A 14,279-nucleotide genomic window follows, 5' to 3' on the forward strand; every position below is an offset into this window, starting at 1 on the left:
CTCTCTCTCTCTCTCTCTCTCTCTCTCTCTCTCTCTCTCTCTCTCTGGTACTGATACAGTACTGATATTTGTTTGTTTTCTTTTCGGTTGTTACTTTATGTATCGGTTTGTATGGTTTCATTCATTGTTACTTTTTTTTCTTCTTTCGATTTGAGGTCTTATAATTGTTTGCTTGCTCTTTACTTTAACTATTTTGCGATGTATTTAATGAGTTTTGTGTGGTATTTTGTTGGATGGCCGCCGAAAAGCTGAGCCATTGGGCTTGTTCTTGTGCCTGTTGTTCTTGTCGTGCTTTGGCAAATAGTTCCTGTTGCTGGCGCAGCAGCTCTTCTTCGGGTATGCCTAAATTTTCCAATCGAGTCGATTGTCGGCGTCGTTTAGCCGCAACCGCTTTGCAATCCATGAGCACAGCCTCCGCATCTTGTTTGTAATCTTTGAAACCTAGCCGATCTAGCGCCTCCAATACGTGTTCTGCATTAATTGTTTTCTTATTTCGTAAATTACACACTTCGTTCGCTTCCGAGCTAATCAAATGGATAAATTCGGTGCAACAGTTCAAAATCAGTTCACGACTTTCGTTCGCCACTCGTATTGACGGCACCTTAAAAAAGACAACAACAATAATGTCAGAATGTCAGAATGACAATTTGCTAGTAGACCGATGTTCCAATGCAATTTTGTATGCTTACCAATTCTTTGATCATTTTATTGATGCTGGCTCGTGGCAGGGTTAAATCATCGTCATCGGCTGAGGGTGGCGGACACAATTCATCGTGCGGACTAGTCATTGTGTTGAGTCTTTTTTCTATTCGGTTTGCTCGCTTTTGGCTCCTTCAAAAACTGTTCTGTTTATTATTTTGGTCAAGGCGTACGCGTTTGTTTGTCTTCGTGCACTTTCGAAAATCGAAATCACACACAGCAATTTTTGTTTCTTTATTAGTAAAATTAAACACAATATCACGATTTTAGGCAAGTCAATTCAACGGAAATTCCGTTTCAATTGTATTCACAATTGTTATTTTCGGTTTTGCTTTACGATTAAAACGATAAGTGTATATGGTTTTTATTTCTATTTTTGTTTTTGTTTTGCTTCTTTCTAGTGGTAAAACAAGCAAATCAGTCGAACTTTTTCATTTTATTTTTCGACGCACAAATGACACTTTGATGTGTCAAACTCATGCTTCTCATCTTCGTACACAAGCACGCATACACATACACACATACTTGCACAGTGTTCGCACATGCATGCCCGAGCACACCATTCAATCAGCACACAGACCAATGAATTAACACATGTCATACACAACAACCAGAGGAAGAGAAAGAGAGAGAGAGAAACACTCATTTCGGTCGAGTGTGACAGATACCAATGCGATGTTTGTAAACGTTAGACACTTACACCGCTGAAGGTTGTTGATCAGAATGAGTGATTTAAAAAGTGAATTTTATACAAAATCCCAACTAAATCGATCGATGTGAAAGTTTAATAGTCTCCTGAAATCAATTCAAATTTACACGAAATCATGAGTGCCGAGGGTTTTCACGACGATTGCATTGACTTAATCAACGAATACTGTAGTCGAAATTCAACCGATTTTCAGCTGTTTTGTGATATTTGGAAGGAGAAAGGATTTCATTATGTATTTTAGTGAGTGAATAATTGGTGGTCAGCTGGAAATTCGTTGATTTTTTACCGTTTTTTCTTCTATTATCTTGTCTTGTTTCAGTTTTTTTTACTCATTTCCATCAATTTCTCATTTATTCTACAGCGGACACACTCATCAGCACGAGCTGCTATTGTATACAGAAAATTGTTTTGTGATTCTAAAGAATATTTTTACCGGTTCAACAACGATTGGAGAGCGATTGGCTACACTGTACTTAATGTATGCGATGTATTTCAAGCAGCCGACAAAAGATTTCTGTAAATTTCGTTATACGCTCAACGATTGGACGCGAATGAAAAATTTCTGCGATGCCATTTACATTGAACCAAAATATTTGCAGGCTCGTGCAATCTTTTGGCGATTGTATCAAAGTAATGCATTTCGATTTGTCGAATGTGATATGGAACATTATCCCGAATCAATGCAATTGCACCGACTGGGCAACGATTGCTTTGGTGATTTTCAGAAGATCAACTCAACGATTCTGGCCACTGTGAATGATCTACAGAATGAGAGCAAAGGACTTATGAGTGCCATCGGAACATTGCAACTTGGATACAATGAGATGAAAGACCATTTTGCGGCCAATATGAATGAATGTGCACATATGCAAAGCATCGATGTGATTGAAGGTGTTGGTTCACAATTGGATAAGGTGAAAAAGTTGTTTGAAAACAAGTATGATAGCCGGTATACGAGGCGAAAACGCCAGGCAACTGCTGGACCATCTAGGCGAGCAAAAGAGTGTGAAACCACTGACTATGATACCGAATTGAATGCATCGTATTCATCATACAGTGAATCAAACGATGATTCAGTTTCGGAGCGTAGTGATGACGATACCATGGATGGGGCATGCCTAAATATTGGCTCGAGGCGATACTATTTGAAACGGAATGCATTGCAGAATGAAGTCGGTGGACTTCATCAGCTTAAAAGTACTGTGATCGCAACGCGTAGTTCACCACGCAAAAAGAATAAATTAGCGGCTCCAAAAGAAACCGAAGCCACAACCAGCAACCAACCGAGCCGATCGACATCGGTCATGAGCTCACCGCCAGAAAAAAGCCGTGTATCGATCGATAATACCAGCGGAAATATTGTGATAAATCGACGGCAAAAAGTTTACAATCGACACTCAAAACAGTATGTTAGCTCGGTGCGCAAACAATTTACGGATTGCCCAAGGTAATTTCAATTGTTAAAATAAATTTAAAAAAAATTCGATCGTTTTTCACAAGATCCAATTCCATTTTCAGCGAGGTCAGCGAAGAGGTCGACATGAGGAGCCCCCGAAAGCACGCTAAACTCAAATGATCACCAAGAAAACTTCATCATTTGACCATTGTTAAAATGTATTTATTTACATAAGTAAAAATAAGAGATGTATCACAAATATCATATTTATTATATAAGAAAAACCATCGACATCTTTCTAAACGTAGACTAGGCGAATTAGATGAAAATGTCAATTCCTGTTGCGTGCTAATTTACTTTCTTTCTGTTGTTAATTGTTGTTCAACGTATCACAATCAGAAGAACTGTAATTTTTTTCTTGCAAAAATAAAAACCATCCTGTCTATGAAATGAATTAAGAAAATGTTTGATCATTTGCGGTGCAAAATGAGAAATTCAGAGGTTTGTACGTGTTTCACATTAATACCTAACTTATGGCCTATGCAAATTTTTTTTTTCTATCCGGTGAGATTAGAAAAATAAATAAATTTCAAATGTTGATGTGCTTTTGAATGCTCGGGATGAACAAGAAAAAAAAGGGAATGAACCGAGATTCAGGTGGTAAAAATGTACAATAGAAATGGTGCCAAATCAAATTGTACTTGGTGAGAATCTAAATTAAGCAACTAATTTTAGAATTTTGCACGGTGGCCTATACACCATCCACATAGTATCGCGGCTGGAACGATTGTGCGATTGGACCAAGGACATTTTCCAAATAATCGTAGAATTGAACACATTTTGATCTGAAACGATAAACAAATGTGACCGTGAATTGAATTAGAAGGTAAATTTGGTTTTGCAACGTACTTGGTATTCAAATCGAACGAGCTGCCCCACAGTACGACACCATCGCCGCCAATACTCTTCACTGTGTTGAGCGCTTCATAAGTATCTTTCTGCAGATCAAACAAAAAGCAGATGAGCGTGGAAAATCATGATTGGGCACTTTTTTGAATTGGATCACAAATTTGGATGAATTCAAGGCAAAATTCAAGAATATTGATAAAGAATGACAACCATTTTCTGGGCTATTTTGCCTTATTTCAACTTGACACGATTGTGACTTTTTTCAATAGATGGCGCTGTATGTGTCACATGTAAATACCATAGATAATCTATGAAAAACTTTGAACTTTCATTGATTTTGGGTTTTTTCAATAGATGGACTTATAAATTTCACGTACAAATATCATGAAAAGTTCAAATAGGGCAAAGCTGGTAGTCATTCTTTTTATTTGATTTTTCAGTTCTTTAAAAAATGCTTCAAGCTAAAAAAAAATTGTCAAAAAATCCAAATAAAAATGCTTTTCCAAACCATGAAACTGCCAAATTACCAACTTTTCGCACTTTTCGGTTATTTTACCTGATTTAAGTACTTTTTAGTGTCAGTGAATACATATCGAAAATAGGCGATAACTCTTGGTTTCTGCGGATTTCGCGAACGTCTTGCCAATCGAATTGATTCCTTTACGCGACCACGTACCATTCTCGCTCGATCATTTGGTAGGATTTGCTCGGTCATATATACAGATGGGTAAATGACATCGGATGCATCGTAAATCCATTGAGTTCTAACAATTGACACAAACATAGTTTAGAGAAAGCAAGTGGAAAAAAAAAGAATTAAAAGATCAAAATTGTTATGATTAAAGAGAATCGCAATGAATGTCGAAAATATTTCTTGTCCGCGTTCGTGAATTGTAATCTTTTGCGAATTTAAGAAATCGAATCGAAATATCTACCTGTTATTTTCCTCTTTAACTTCACGCGGACAGTCTTCGATGGATGTGCCTTTGCTATTGAAGCAGTACGGCAAACCATAGTAGCCCCATTTGGCGCGTGGTCGCATTTTGCGCGCCAAATCAATAGAACTTTCTATAAATGTTCGCCCGGCTTTTTCAAAGTTTCGTGTCGCTTCGGCTTCGATACGTTTGTTCGGCATCAGCGGATGTCGTTTTCGTTCGATTTGCTCCGATAAATCACGGTATGGTTGTAATGTACCGAAATTTTGCCGATAAACCGGTCGCCATGATTCAAAGTCAATGATAGCCAGTCCATCGTTGTTTGAATTGGGAACCAATTCGTTTACATGCTTTTGAAAGACTTGCAAATGTTCATTTAGATTTCCTTGCTGTGGAACACCTCCGTTTCTCTGCACCAATGCTCTTGACGACGAATTTTCCAATAATGCCGGAAATTTACCCGGATCATACAGTATCGATATTGCTGATCCACTAAAGAAAAAGTCATTGTAAAAGTAACTTTCATTGAAAATAACGGTTAAAAACGACATTTCATTAACTTTCATTCACACACAAAAGAAAGAAAAAACGTTTTAAAGTTTGTCGAACAGTCGAAAAATAAACAGAGTATTGAAAATTGAAAGGTATAAAATTTGCTGGAATGAACTGAAAGTAATGTAAAACAGGTTTTTCTTTTCTTTCTCTCTCTCTCTCTCTCTCTCTCTCTCTCACCGAAATGCGTCATCTTCATTCTGCACGATGCCGTACTTTTCGGTCACATTAATCGGTGGCAATTTGAACTGTCGGCACATAAACGACGGAATATTCCAATACAGGGTGAATGGCCTAAAAATAGATGGTATATGATAAAGAACATTCTTATCCAAATGATATGCAATGAATCATTTTGCATGAAAATTGAAAAAAAAACACGAAAAAATTAAGGTTAAGAATGACAATGAAAAATTGAATCAAGTAAAAAATATTCTTGAATAATATTACAGAAAACTCAATAAAATCAATTCAGTTAGAAACAACTTTTCTCAGAAAATGTGAGTGATCAATTTTTCAATGTTTCAATTTGAAAATGAATCGAACATGCGCGTGTCCGGTTTCAATGAAAACAAGAGCGTTAATCAAGCATAGTGCTAATGCTAAATGACTTAATTTGTATCCTTCATGCACGTCAATCGGCATATTAAATAAAGAATCTCACTTACTTTGCATCGATGAGAGCGACCGCAAACCAGTTGTACACAAAAAATTGGATAACCACAGTGATTCTGATGTGAGACGATCTCATCTTGTTGTTTTGTTTTTGTTTTGGTTGATCCAAGTGCGAATTGATTATGATCGAAAATTTACACTTGTCGCTCGCTTATAAGAGCATGCAAGATTGAGGCAGAGTAAACAAAACAAAACCGTTTCAAGTTTATATCAATGTCTTCTGTGGCATATAATACGTATCAATTTTTTCTTTTTCGTCTTCAAAACAATTAATTCACTTGCGAAAGAAGTTGTCGTTAGTATTTACTTATTAGCGTATCAATTATAGTTTATAAAAACATAAACACGAAAGAAAAAAAATCTGCTTGAATTACTCGAATTAAAGTATATTTGGGTGTTCAAAATTTATTCCGTTTTATGTGCAAACAAGTGAGAACAAACAAACAAACTGGGATAAAAAAAAGAGTGCTGTGTCGACACCTTCAATGTTTCTGGTTTGTCCTTTTCAGCATCACTTTAGTGTTTTTTTTATTTCGATTCCATTTACCCCGTTTACATCCGCGTGAGAGATCAAAAAAAAAATTCCGCGCTCAAATCATTTGTAAATATTACACTAGAATAAAAAACGCACACACACACCAACACCCGATTCGGCAAATTCCTTTTGATACGGGAGAAGGTTTGCGATCTCGTTCACGGTCATAAAACTGTTTTAATATCTATCTCACCATTGCATATGGATGATTAACAATAAATAGTGAAATTTGTACGAATAAAAAGCAGCACAAAATTACAAATCGTTTTATGGGATTCTCAATGCAAAATGGAAAAAAATGTGTCAATTACTTTACACCGTATCTACCTAAGCTCTTTCTTTCTTCCTTTTTTATTGCTTTTTTATCGAGCGTTTAACGTCGAGAACAAGAGGCAATTCGACGAACTATTTTAATGGTAAATTTTTCCAACGAGAGAAAAACTGTTGGTGATGAACTAGATTTTTTTTTTTGGTTAGCAAATCACCTTTTGATACTGTGTTACCCAAAGGATTTTTCAAGTGTCGAACTAAAGATTTTTTTTTTCGTTGACCGAACACAACCGAATTCGATCGGTAAATAAACCGAATGAAACAAAATTTTTAATGATAAACACACACACAAAAAATGCACAAAGAGGAAGAAAACGGCACGATTTACGGGCAATCAATTAATTATTACATAAAAACAACGAGAGAAGTCGCGCGCGCTTGTATCATTTATAAATGAAGAGAAAAAAAACGGCGACAATTAAGACTCGGCGGTGGTGTGTGTTAGCGCCTTAACAACGACGGTGATGGGATCCGAGAGCGAGAGAGAGAGAGACGGGATAATGGTATGGTTCTAATGTTGCCAATTTGGTGAATGTGTCGCAAGTGTCTATCTCCAGTACGCTAATTTTCGCTGTGATATTTAAGCCGAATTAATTGTAAGTTGTGGCACATGGTGGGAAAGTCGATTAGATCGGTTGGGTTTTGTGTTGCGCGTGCGAACGTCGACCACGAGCACTTGTGTGATTATGTGTGCACAGCAGCTAATCAACTCCAGTTATATAGATCGAGACAGACTTTTGCTTAAATTATTTATTATATGATGATGCACACACGTTTTTAGCGAGTTGTTTACGTTTTGATGCTTTTCTTTTTTTTCTGCTTGCACACACCGTCACAACAACATCGCTATCGCTGTTACTCTTCTATTCCGTGTCTTTCCTTTCTTACCCATTCTCAGTTTGCATTTACTTTATGCAAACATCACCAACACTCGCACAAATTTCGGCTTCACACATCAAGCAAGGTGAGTATTTGCCGCTGGAAAGAAAAAAGTGAACAATGTAAAATACCGACAACAGCCTGTTTCAGAAGCCAAAATGTAAACAATTCGCATTGAATGGGCAATCGATTAGATGCAATCAATTTTCACAAATGGCCAATACCTGGAGGGTAAAGGATGTTTGGTGTGTCAATTTGATAAAACTCTTTTGCTTTGTGAGTTTGTGCAAACCATGTTAGCTGTCAACTGGATAATGTCCACCGCAGATTTATAGACTGGCAATTTCGATCAGGTGTGGTATGTTATGGCATTTTGGTGCAGTTTATTCAAATTGAACGTTATTTGCAATCGCAATGTGTGTAACATAATGCGAATACGTCGCGATTGTTGTCGATTTTATTTTTTGCATACACAAACACTCACACACACACACACACACACACACACACACACACACACACTCGTTGTCTCTGTTAATTCGATCGTGGCCACAAGGTGACTATAGAAATGGAGAGACAGTAAAAAAACGCACCACTTGTAAATGTTAAAATGCTTTTGTATCAATAGAAAAATAATAGATAAAATCGTGTGCAATGTGTATGAGCGTTAATTGTTTTTGCTTACATAGTAGTTAGAGATAGATCGTACGAGCATGCACGCCTTCAATTTATTTACGAAAAATGCGGCGGTTCGGTGTTTTTTTTTTCGTCGCATTTCAATATAAGTCATTTAGATGTTTGTGTTTTTTTTCGTTTCCATTCGTCTGATAGGTAAGGCGCAGCCGTTGCTCCATTCTTTTGCACTAGTGTGTGCTGTTTCTTTTCGCTCTCTGTATTTTCAATTTAGTGTCGTTTGCATTTTTTATGGCTGATATTTTATGCTAAATAACGTATGCGGTAAAACGTGAATGCGACAAACAAATCAGTTCAAAGTACACTTCAATTAACTAGATACTACGACTCCACTAAATAAATAAAGCGACTGAGTAGAGAAAAAAAAAGGTAACTCGCTATTTTCACCGTTACTCTTTTTCCGTTTCGGGGCCGGTATTCAATCAAGGCAAGCATGCCCATATTTAAGAAATCGAGGAAAATAAAAAGCACGCCATTCAAATATAGACACAATGGAATGAAATGAAACAGAAAAAGAAACGGGCACCACAAAATTTTCGACAAAAAAAATTCCGAAAAATAAAACAAAAACATATGCTGGCTGCTGACATTCAAAATTCCATCGGTAAAGCCAAGAGTGCGGAAGTTCAATGGTACGGTAATTAAACTACAAAAAAAACCGTTTTTTTTCGCGCACGTATGTGCCATGCCGCGTTCATATGAGGCAAAGAGTACGTGTCGTCGTTGTTGCTGTTGCTGCGATTGTTGACGTCGATGTCACTCATTTACACTCGTACGCAGTTCGTTGACCGAATTTCGGCTAATTCAAATCAGAGCTTTTCTGTTCTTGACACAGTTCCCATTCACCGACCCAATTTACTCACTATTACTGACCAGCTGCACTTTATATTGTGCGCTTCCCGATTTATTTTTTGAATGTTTGTTTCTTTTTTTTTTGTTCTGTGTGGAAAAATACACATTTTCACATTCATCAGCTGGAATGGAATTATACACGAATATATTAGCACATGTGTTGGTTTTCACGATAATCATGTATTTATTCTGTTTTCAAATTTAAATTTTATAGTAAATGACTTTTTCCATGAAATTAGATCTTACATACGAGTCGTATGATATGGCACCAATCTACAATTATGATCTATATTTTCATGTTCGTTCAAGATTCAAATCAGGAAAGATGGCATTTTTATCGCGGAAAATTTGTGGAATAAAAAAACTTATCGTTTTTTCTGATGTGGCATCAGCTGACTGTGTAGAGAAACTAGCTTCCTGGAACTATTGTAATATTAATGTTAAATGTTTAAGACAATAATTTCGAAGCGTAGATTTTTGATTCTTTGAAAGTCTTTACACGTAAAGAAAAACAAACATTGCAAAGAATAATTCTATATCCAAATCAAATTGAGTGAAAATGTTGGAGTTTTCATGAAAAACGTTTGCTTTTCAGATTAAGGCAGAACTCAATAAAGGAGTTTTTAAGTTTGAATTTGCAACGATTTTTTCTTTGTATTTTTGTGATAAAGAATTGTCTTCATTTCTGGTAAAACGAGATTGCAAAGGTTTAGCTCTAGCGGAATCTTTCCATCACCCTAACTTAAAAAAAATAAAGATTTATCATAATTTTTTGATTAACAAAAAAAAGTGATGAATTCATTTGAATGAGGCCAGGTGCGTGTAGTAAGGTTTTGCCACTTTTTTCATTTGCAGAACTACTCGATCTTGCATAATATCCATATCTATACATTATGCAGCATTTTCTTTGGTATTCGTTGTAAGTGTAGTAATAGTAATAAAACACAAACACGGCGAAAAAGTTCTTGATTCCTTAAAATATTCTGAAATTAAAATAAATTTGCTACACAAAAACCCAATTTTTGTGTAGAAAAGGGTCTACTACACAAGTGCGGAAGAAAAACACCACAGATCATCTGAGTGTGTATTCTATGACTCAGAGAATTTTATTATTCTCATTTTGATGGAATGTGCACGAGAGAATATTTGCAGTGAATAATATAAAAAAAGATGGCAAAAGTTTGGCTCTAGCTTATTTAATAAACTTTATTTTATTTTTAGCTTTTGATGAATTCCATTGAATGAAACTATTTTTGGTATACGACAAATAATATCATGTGATATATTTCAATAATCTGGATTTGATTTAGCGTTGAAATAAATATCAAAACATGATAATCTCAAAATAGCGAATTCATTCTTCTGGTTCGTTCTGCTTCCTATTGCTCGCTCCGGTTCATAGTTTGACATAGTGAGACTGTTTGCTGATACCGATTATATTATCAAAAGCTGCTCACGTGCCCGCATTTACTTACATAGAAATCTGCGGATAGTATATTCCGATAAATCGGATTAAATGTTCCTAAACGACAATTTATGAAAATATACTATCCGCAGATTTCTTTGAGAGCAAAGCTATCGCATTGCATACAGCACGATATTCATAAGCTGAATCGGACATGAATCGCGATAACTTGAACAGCATGTTCGAATGTGCAAACAATAGTCCGAAACGACGATCATGGTGCAGTTCTCTGATAATAATGTCATAGACGCCGTTTGAGCTGCATATGCAAAAACTATTTTCATCTGTTCAAAAGAGATTGTAAACTACGATTAAAAAAAATTGTCATCACAGTTATGCGAATGTTTAATGAATTCAAACTGCGCAATTAGCCAAAAAGGGCGAAATGTTTGAAACTCTATAGCAAAATAATATTTAGTTTTTTCTCTTCAAAAACTGTTTGACTGTGTCCCATTTGAAGTGATGAATCGTCAAAGTGAACACAATGGAACTATGGTCATTACTCCCATCTGAGTTAATCTTTTCGGTTGATAATCATATCAGTTGACTTTGAGATAGCTCTAAATTATTCGTAGCTTCAGTTTGCGTTGCAAATACATCGCATGAAATCGTTAAATTTCGTACAACGAACGTGTTCGTTGTCGTTCAATTCAACTGCATTCCAATTCATTTTGAACAATAACATTGAGAGCAATCTGTTTTGGTTTTTCTCTCGTTCTAACTCTTTGGCTGTGATTGAAATGCAGAACAGAGTTGAACCTGTTTCAATTCCACTGAAGATCGAAAGATATTAATTTTGTGGCAGCTGGACAATGGCGAGCACAGGCGATAACAATGAGCTGTGATTATTGAGCGAATAAAATGTTTCAATTGGAATTCACCCGTTGTGACCGTTTCTTTTTTTTCTGTTTGCTGTTGTTTGGTTTCCATGTGTGTCGTCGTGTTCGGTCAAAAGTGTAAAACGGCCACTGACATGTTATCACTTTGAATAGATCGTTTCCGTATGAAGTTCATAAAAAGTGAGCACTGAACGCCCATTTCAAGCATTCTACATATTCAGTTGTGTCGATCGGTGGTAGAGATTTGGTCAACGTTCAAGCGACCATTCGTTTTTATTCATTTTTTGTTTTCATCTGGGTCGTCTTCTTTTTTTCGTGTGTTAATTCAGTCAATTTGTTTGATCGTTATTGCGATGCGTGTACACGTTTTTTCAATAATTTTCACGTGCTTTGTCTACGAGGCTGTGGCGCTAGCAATAAATTCAAATATTGCACCAACAACGCCATCAAATAATACCACGAAGGTAATTGAAAACGAGAGACGAAAGTGGTTTTAATTAACTAAATCGATTCGAATATCTTGTTTTCAGCTTCACGTTGCCATTTACTATGAGTCGTTGTGCTCCGATTCAATGGATTTCCTCACAAATCAATTCGCTCCAGCATACGATTCGCTAAAAGATTATATGGATGTGCTTTTTGTTCCATTTGGCAAAGCAGAGGTATAATTTAAATTTGAAATTCAATTGGTTTCGGTTTCATGGAACACTTTTTTTCGCATTTATTTCACCATTTGCATACCGATTTTATTGATTTTGACACATTTTTTTTTCTCCATCGATGAAGAGTGAAAACGGTGGACAGAATTTCTACTGTCAACATGGTCCAGCCGAATGCACGGCAAATCGCTTACAATCATGTGTTTTGGACATTTTGAATAACGATCAAGATGCTAAAGCCAAATTTGTTTCATGCCAAATGAAATGGAACGCTGAATATACCGGTCGAAAGGTTTGTGGGCTATATTTTAGTCTGAATTTCGACGTTTTCATTTGAAAACCAATGGAGAAATAGTTTTGTTAATTTGTTCTCAATACTTGAACAATTTAGTGTGCTGAATTGGTGAGTGCTTCTTATGCGGACGTGCAAAAATGCTCGACCGGCCCACAAGGTGTTCAATTGCAATTGAATGCTGAAAAGGAAACTCAATTCGTTGCCAAACCATATCCATCATTCATTCCAACTATTGTGTACAACAAGGTAGAACAAAGCTCTATATTCTTTCTATGATTTGGTTCAAACATTCGGTACTGAATCAGATGTTTTTCTTTTTGAATTTTGAACAAATTTCTTCTTTTTACGAAGAATTCGATTTAAATCTAATTTATAATCAATTTAATCATACATAAAAACTATATAACAAATCTCCATTTTTTCTTCTTTTTAGCAATACAACCGGAGCAAGCAATGGCGATCGTTGCGAGATTTCAAGAGAATTGTATGCGAAGAATTGGGTCCACTTGTAACTACGTCTGATGAATTATCAAAAACATGCGCTAGAAATTGATCAGTTTTACAAATTGAAGCACTTTTTTTCCGTGGTGCATTTAGTTAATACTTTCGTATGAACTTTATTCCACTTTACTCGCATCGGTGTTCATGTTTTGAATATAAAATTAGAAAATAAGCCGTTAACAAAAACAATGTAAATGAGCTGTGGTTCAGATCACCATCACGTACAAATTATCGCTGCCTAATTTCAATAGAGCGCCGCTTCAGTTTGATATGCGTCAACAAGAATGGTCTTTTGTTCAATTGAAAGCCGATATGAACGAAAGCGATTTCCCCGAAATTCTGTCGGTGAACCAATAAAATGAGCCCGTTTCCAAGCGAAACCTTTAGTTTTTCTTTCACTTTCTTACGATAGATTTCACACTGAAGGACACCGAAGCTTGGATTCTACTACGGTTTTCAGTTCAATTGAAGTGCTCGTGTGAAATAATGTCGTTGAAATTGGGTGCTATTTTAATTTGCCTTAGTTATTTCGCAAGTTTCGAGGCCAAAATTCTAATGTCAACGAGAGAAATTGAAAATAGCATTGAAGAAAATGCAATGGAATCAAAAGACACGGGAAGGATAAATTTGTCGATGCCAGGTAACAGAAGAACTGAGAGAATTTTGTGATTTTTTTTTCTATTCAAAATCAAAGTCCATTAAAAAATAATTAATCTCTTTTTCAAACCATTGTTCTCAAATTCGTTCATTTTCAATTACCAAAGGTACCAAATGGTAAGTTCAAATGACATCGAATTGTCGATTCAAAAAGAGTAAAATGCCATTTAAAAACCGATATTTTTTTCATCCTTTGCCCAAAAGGTGTGGCCCGGGTAATACAGCTTCTTCGTACGATGATTTGGGACGACACAAAGAAGTCGATATGTGCTGCCGAGATCACGATCACTGTGACAATATTCCAGCTGGTGAAACCAAATATAATCTAACCAACCGCGACTATTTCACTGTCCTCGATTGTAATTGTGATCATGAGTTCCGTAATTGTCTGAGAAAAATCAACTCCAAAGAATCGAATCGCATTGGTCGCATGTATTTTACACTACGAAATCATTGCTACCACGATGATAATCCAATTGTTCGTTGTGATGATTATGATACCGAAGTATTTTTACATCGTTGCATCCACTATGTTTTGGATGATTTGCAGTCAAAGCGATATCAATGGTTTGACTTACCGCTTTACTACGATCGAAATGAGCGCGACGCCCTGGACGATGATGTTTATGACTTTTAAACTGGGAATTCCATTAGCAGAGAGAGAGAGATAGAGAGAGAGAGAGAGAGAGAGAGAGAGAG

General features: G+C 36.2%; 5 protein-coding genes across 6 annotated transcripts; 3 read left to right on the forward strand and 2 right to left on the reverse strand.

The window, feature by feature from the left end:
* Positions 1–6: 6 nt before the first annotated feature.
* LOC129576849 (protein Dr1) lies at positions 7–822 on the reverse strand. The gene is made up of 2 exons (XM_055462727.1): positions 690–822; positions 7–601 (listed from the first exon to the last, which is right to left on the reverse strand). The coding sequence occupies exons 1-2, from the start codon at positions 786–788 to the stop codon at positions 185–187; spliced, it is 516 nt and encodes a 171-aa protein (XP_055318702.1). The 5' UTR covers positions 789–822; the 3' UTR covers positions 7–184.
* Positions 823–1,265: 443 nt separating this feature from the next.
* LOC129576844 (uncharacterized) lies at positions 1,266–3,258 on the forward strand. Its single transcript, XM_055462720.1, has 3 exons — positions 1,266–1,648; positions 1,770–2,855; positions 2,927–3,258. Exons 1-3 carry the CDS (start codon positions 1,524–1,526, stop codon positions 2,982–2,984), a joined length of 1,269 nt encoding a protein of 422 aa, XP_055318695.1. The 5' UTR covers positions 1,266–1,523; the 3' UTR covers positions 2,985–3,258.
* Positions 3,005–8,179, reverse strand: LOC129576847 (hyaluronidase Tab y 2.0101-like). Of its 2 annotated transcripts, none has more exons than XM_055462725.1 (7): positions 7,844–8,179; positions 5,869–7,718; positions 5,381–5,494; positions 4,649–5,140; positions 4,270–4,477; positions 3,714–3,802; positions 3,005–3,649 (listed from the first exon to the last, which is right to left on the reverse strand). In XM_055462725.1, exons 2-7 carry the CDS (start codon positions 5,949–5,951, stop codon positions 3,556–3,558), a joined length of 1,080 nt encoding a protein of 359 aa, XP_055318700.1. In that variant the 5' UTR covers positions 5,952–7,718; positions 7,844–8,179; the 3' UTR covers positions 3,005–3,555. The 2 variants fall into 2 exon arrangements, with proteins under 2 accessions (XP_055318700.1, XP_055318699.1); XM_055462724.1 differs by lacking the exon at positions 7,844–8,179 and having other exon boundaries at positions 5,869–6,152; positions 6,250–7,435.
* A 1,681-nt stretch (positions 8,180–9,860) lies between these two features.
* LOC129576848 (GILT-like protein 1) lies at positions 9,861–13,303 on the forward strand. The gene is made up of 5 exons (XM_055462726.1): positions 9,861–11,932; positions 11,999–12,130; positions 12,255–12,419; positions 12,519–12,668; positions 12,856–13,303. Exons 1-5 carry the CDS (start codon positions 11,822–11,824, stop codon positions 12,973–12,975), a joined length of 678 nt encoding a protein of 225 aa, XP_055318701.1. The 5' UTR covers positions 9,861–11,821; the 3' UTR covers positions 12,976–13,303.
* Positions 13,304–13,409: 106 nt separating this feature from the next.
* On the forward strand, positions 13,410–14,217 carry LOC129576544 (phospholipase A2-like). Its single transcript, XM_055461766.1, has 3 exons — positions 13,410–13,563; positions 13,688–13,697; positions 13,785–14,217. The coding sequence occupies exons 1-3, from the start codon at positions 13,410–13,412 to the stop codon at positions 14,215–14,217; spliced, it is 597 nt and encodes a 198-aa protein (XP_055317741.1).
* Positions 14,218–14,279: the final 62 nt, after the last annotated feature.

Source organism: Sitodiplosis mosellana, unplaced genomic scaffold (genome assembly GCF_009176505.1).
Source record: "Sitodiplosis mosellana isolate CC-2019 unplaced genomic scaffold, AAFC_SMos_1.0 Smas_scaffold_6191, whole genome shotgun sequence".
NCBI lineage: Eukaryota > Metazoa > Arthropoda > Insecta > Diptera > Cecidomyiidae > Sitodiplosis > Sitodiplosis mosellana.

Bases quoted from the DNA above. Each gene is read 5' to 3' on its own strand.
- LOC129576849 (XM_055462727.1), bottom strand. From the start codon at position 788: ATGACTAGTCCGCACGATGAATTGTGTCCGCCACCCTCAGCCGATGAC. The intron at 602-689 runs GTAAGCATACAA...GTCTTTTTTAAG, and splicing joins ATAAAATGATCAAAGAATTG to GTGCCGTCAATACGAGTGGC.
- LOC129576844 (XM_055462720.1), top strand. From the start codon at position 1,524: ATGAGTGCCGAGGGTTTTCACGACGATTGCATTGACTTAATCAACGAA. The intron at 1,649-1,769 runs GTGAGTGAATAA...TTTATTCTACAG, and splicing joins GGATTTCATTATGTATTTTA to CGGACACACTCATCAGCACG. The intron at 2,856-2,926 runs GTAATTTCAATT...TTCCATTTTCAG, and splicing joins CAATTTACGGATTGCCCAAG to CGAGGTCAGCGAAGAGGTCG.
- LOC129576847 (XM_055462725.1), bottom strand. From the start codon at position 5,951: ATGAGATCGTCTCACATCAGAATCACTGTGGTTATCCAATTTTTTGTG. The intron at 5,141-5,380 runs GTGAGAGAGAGA...CTTTTTCTTTAG, and splicing joins AATGAAGATGACGCATTTCG to TGGATCAGCAATATCGATAC. The intron at 3,650-3,713 runs GTACGTTGCAAA...TTATCGTTTCAG, and splicing joins TCGTTCGATTTGAATACCAA to ATCAAAATGTGTTCAATTCT.
- LOC129576848 (XM_055462726.1), top strand. From the start codon at position 11,822: ATGCGTGTACACGTTTTTTCAATAATTTTCACGTGCTTTGTCTACGAG. The intron at 11,933-11,998 runs GTAATTGAAAAC...TCTTGTTTTCAG, and splicing joins CATCAAATAATACCACGAAG to CTTCACGTTGCCATTTACTA. The intron at 12,669-12,855 runs GTAGAACAAAGC...TCTTCTTTTTAG, and splicing joins CAACTATTGTGTACAACAAG to CAATACAACCGGAGCAAGCA.
- LOC129576544 (XM_055461766.1), top strand. From the start codon at position 13,410: ATGTCGTTGAAATTGGGTGCTATTTTAATTTGCCTTAGTTATTTCGCA.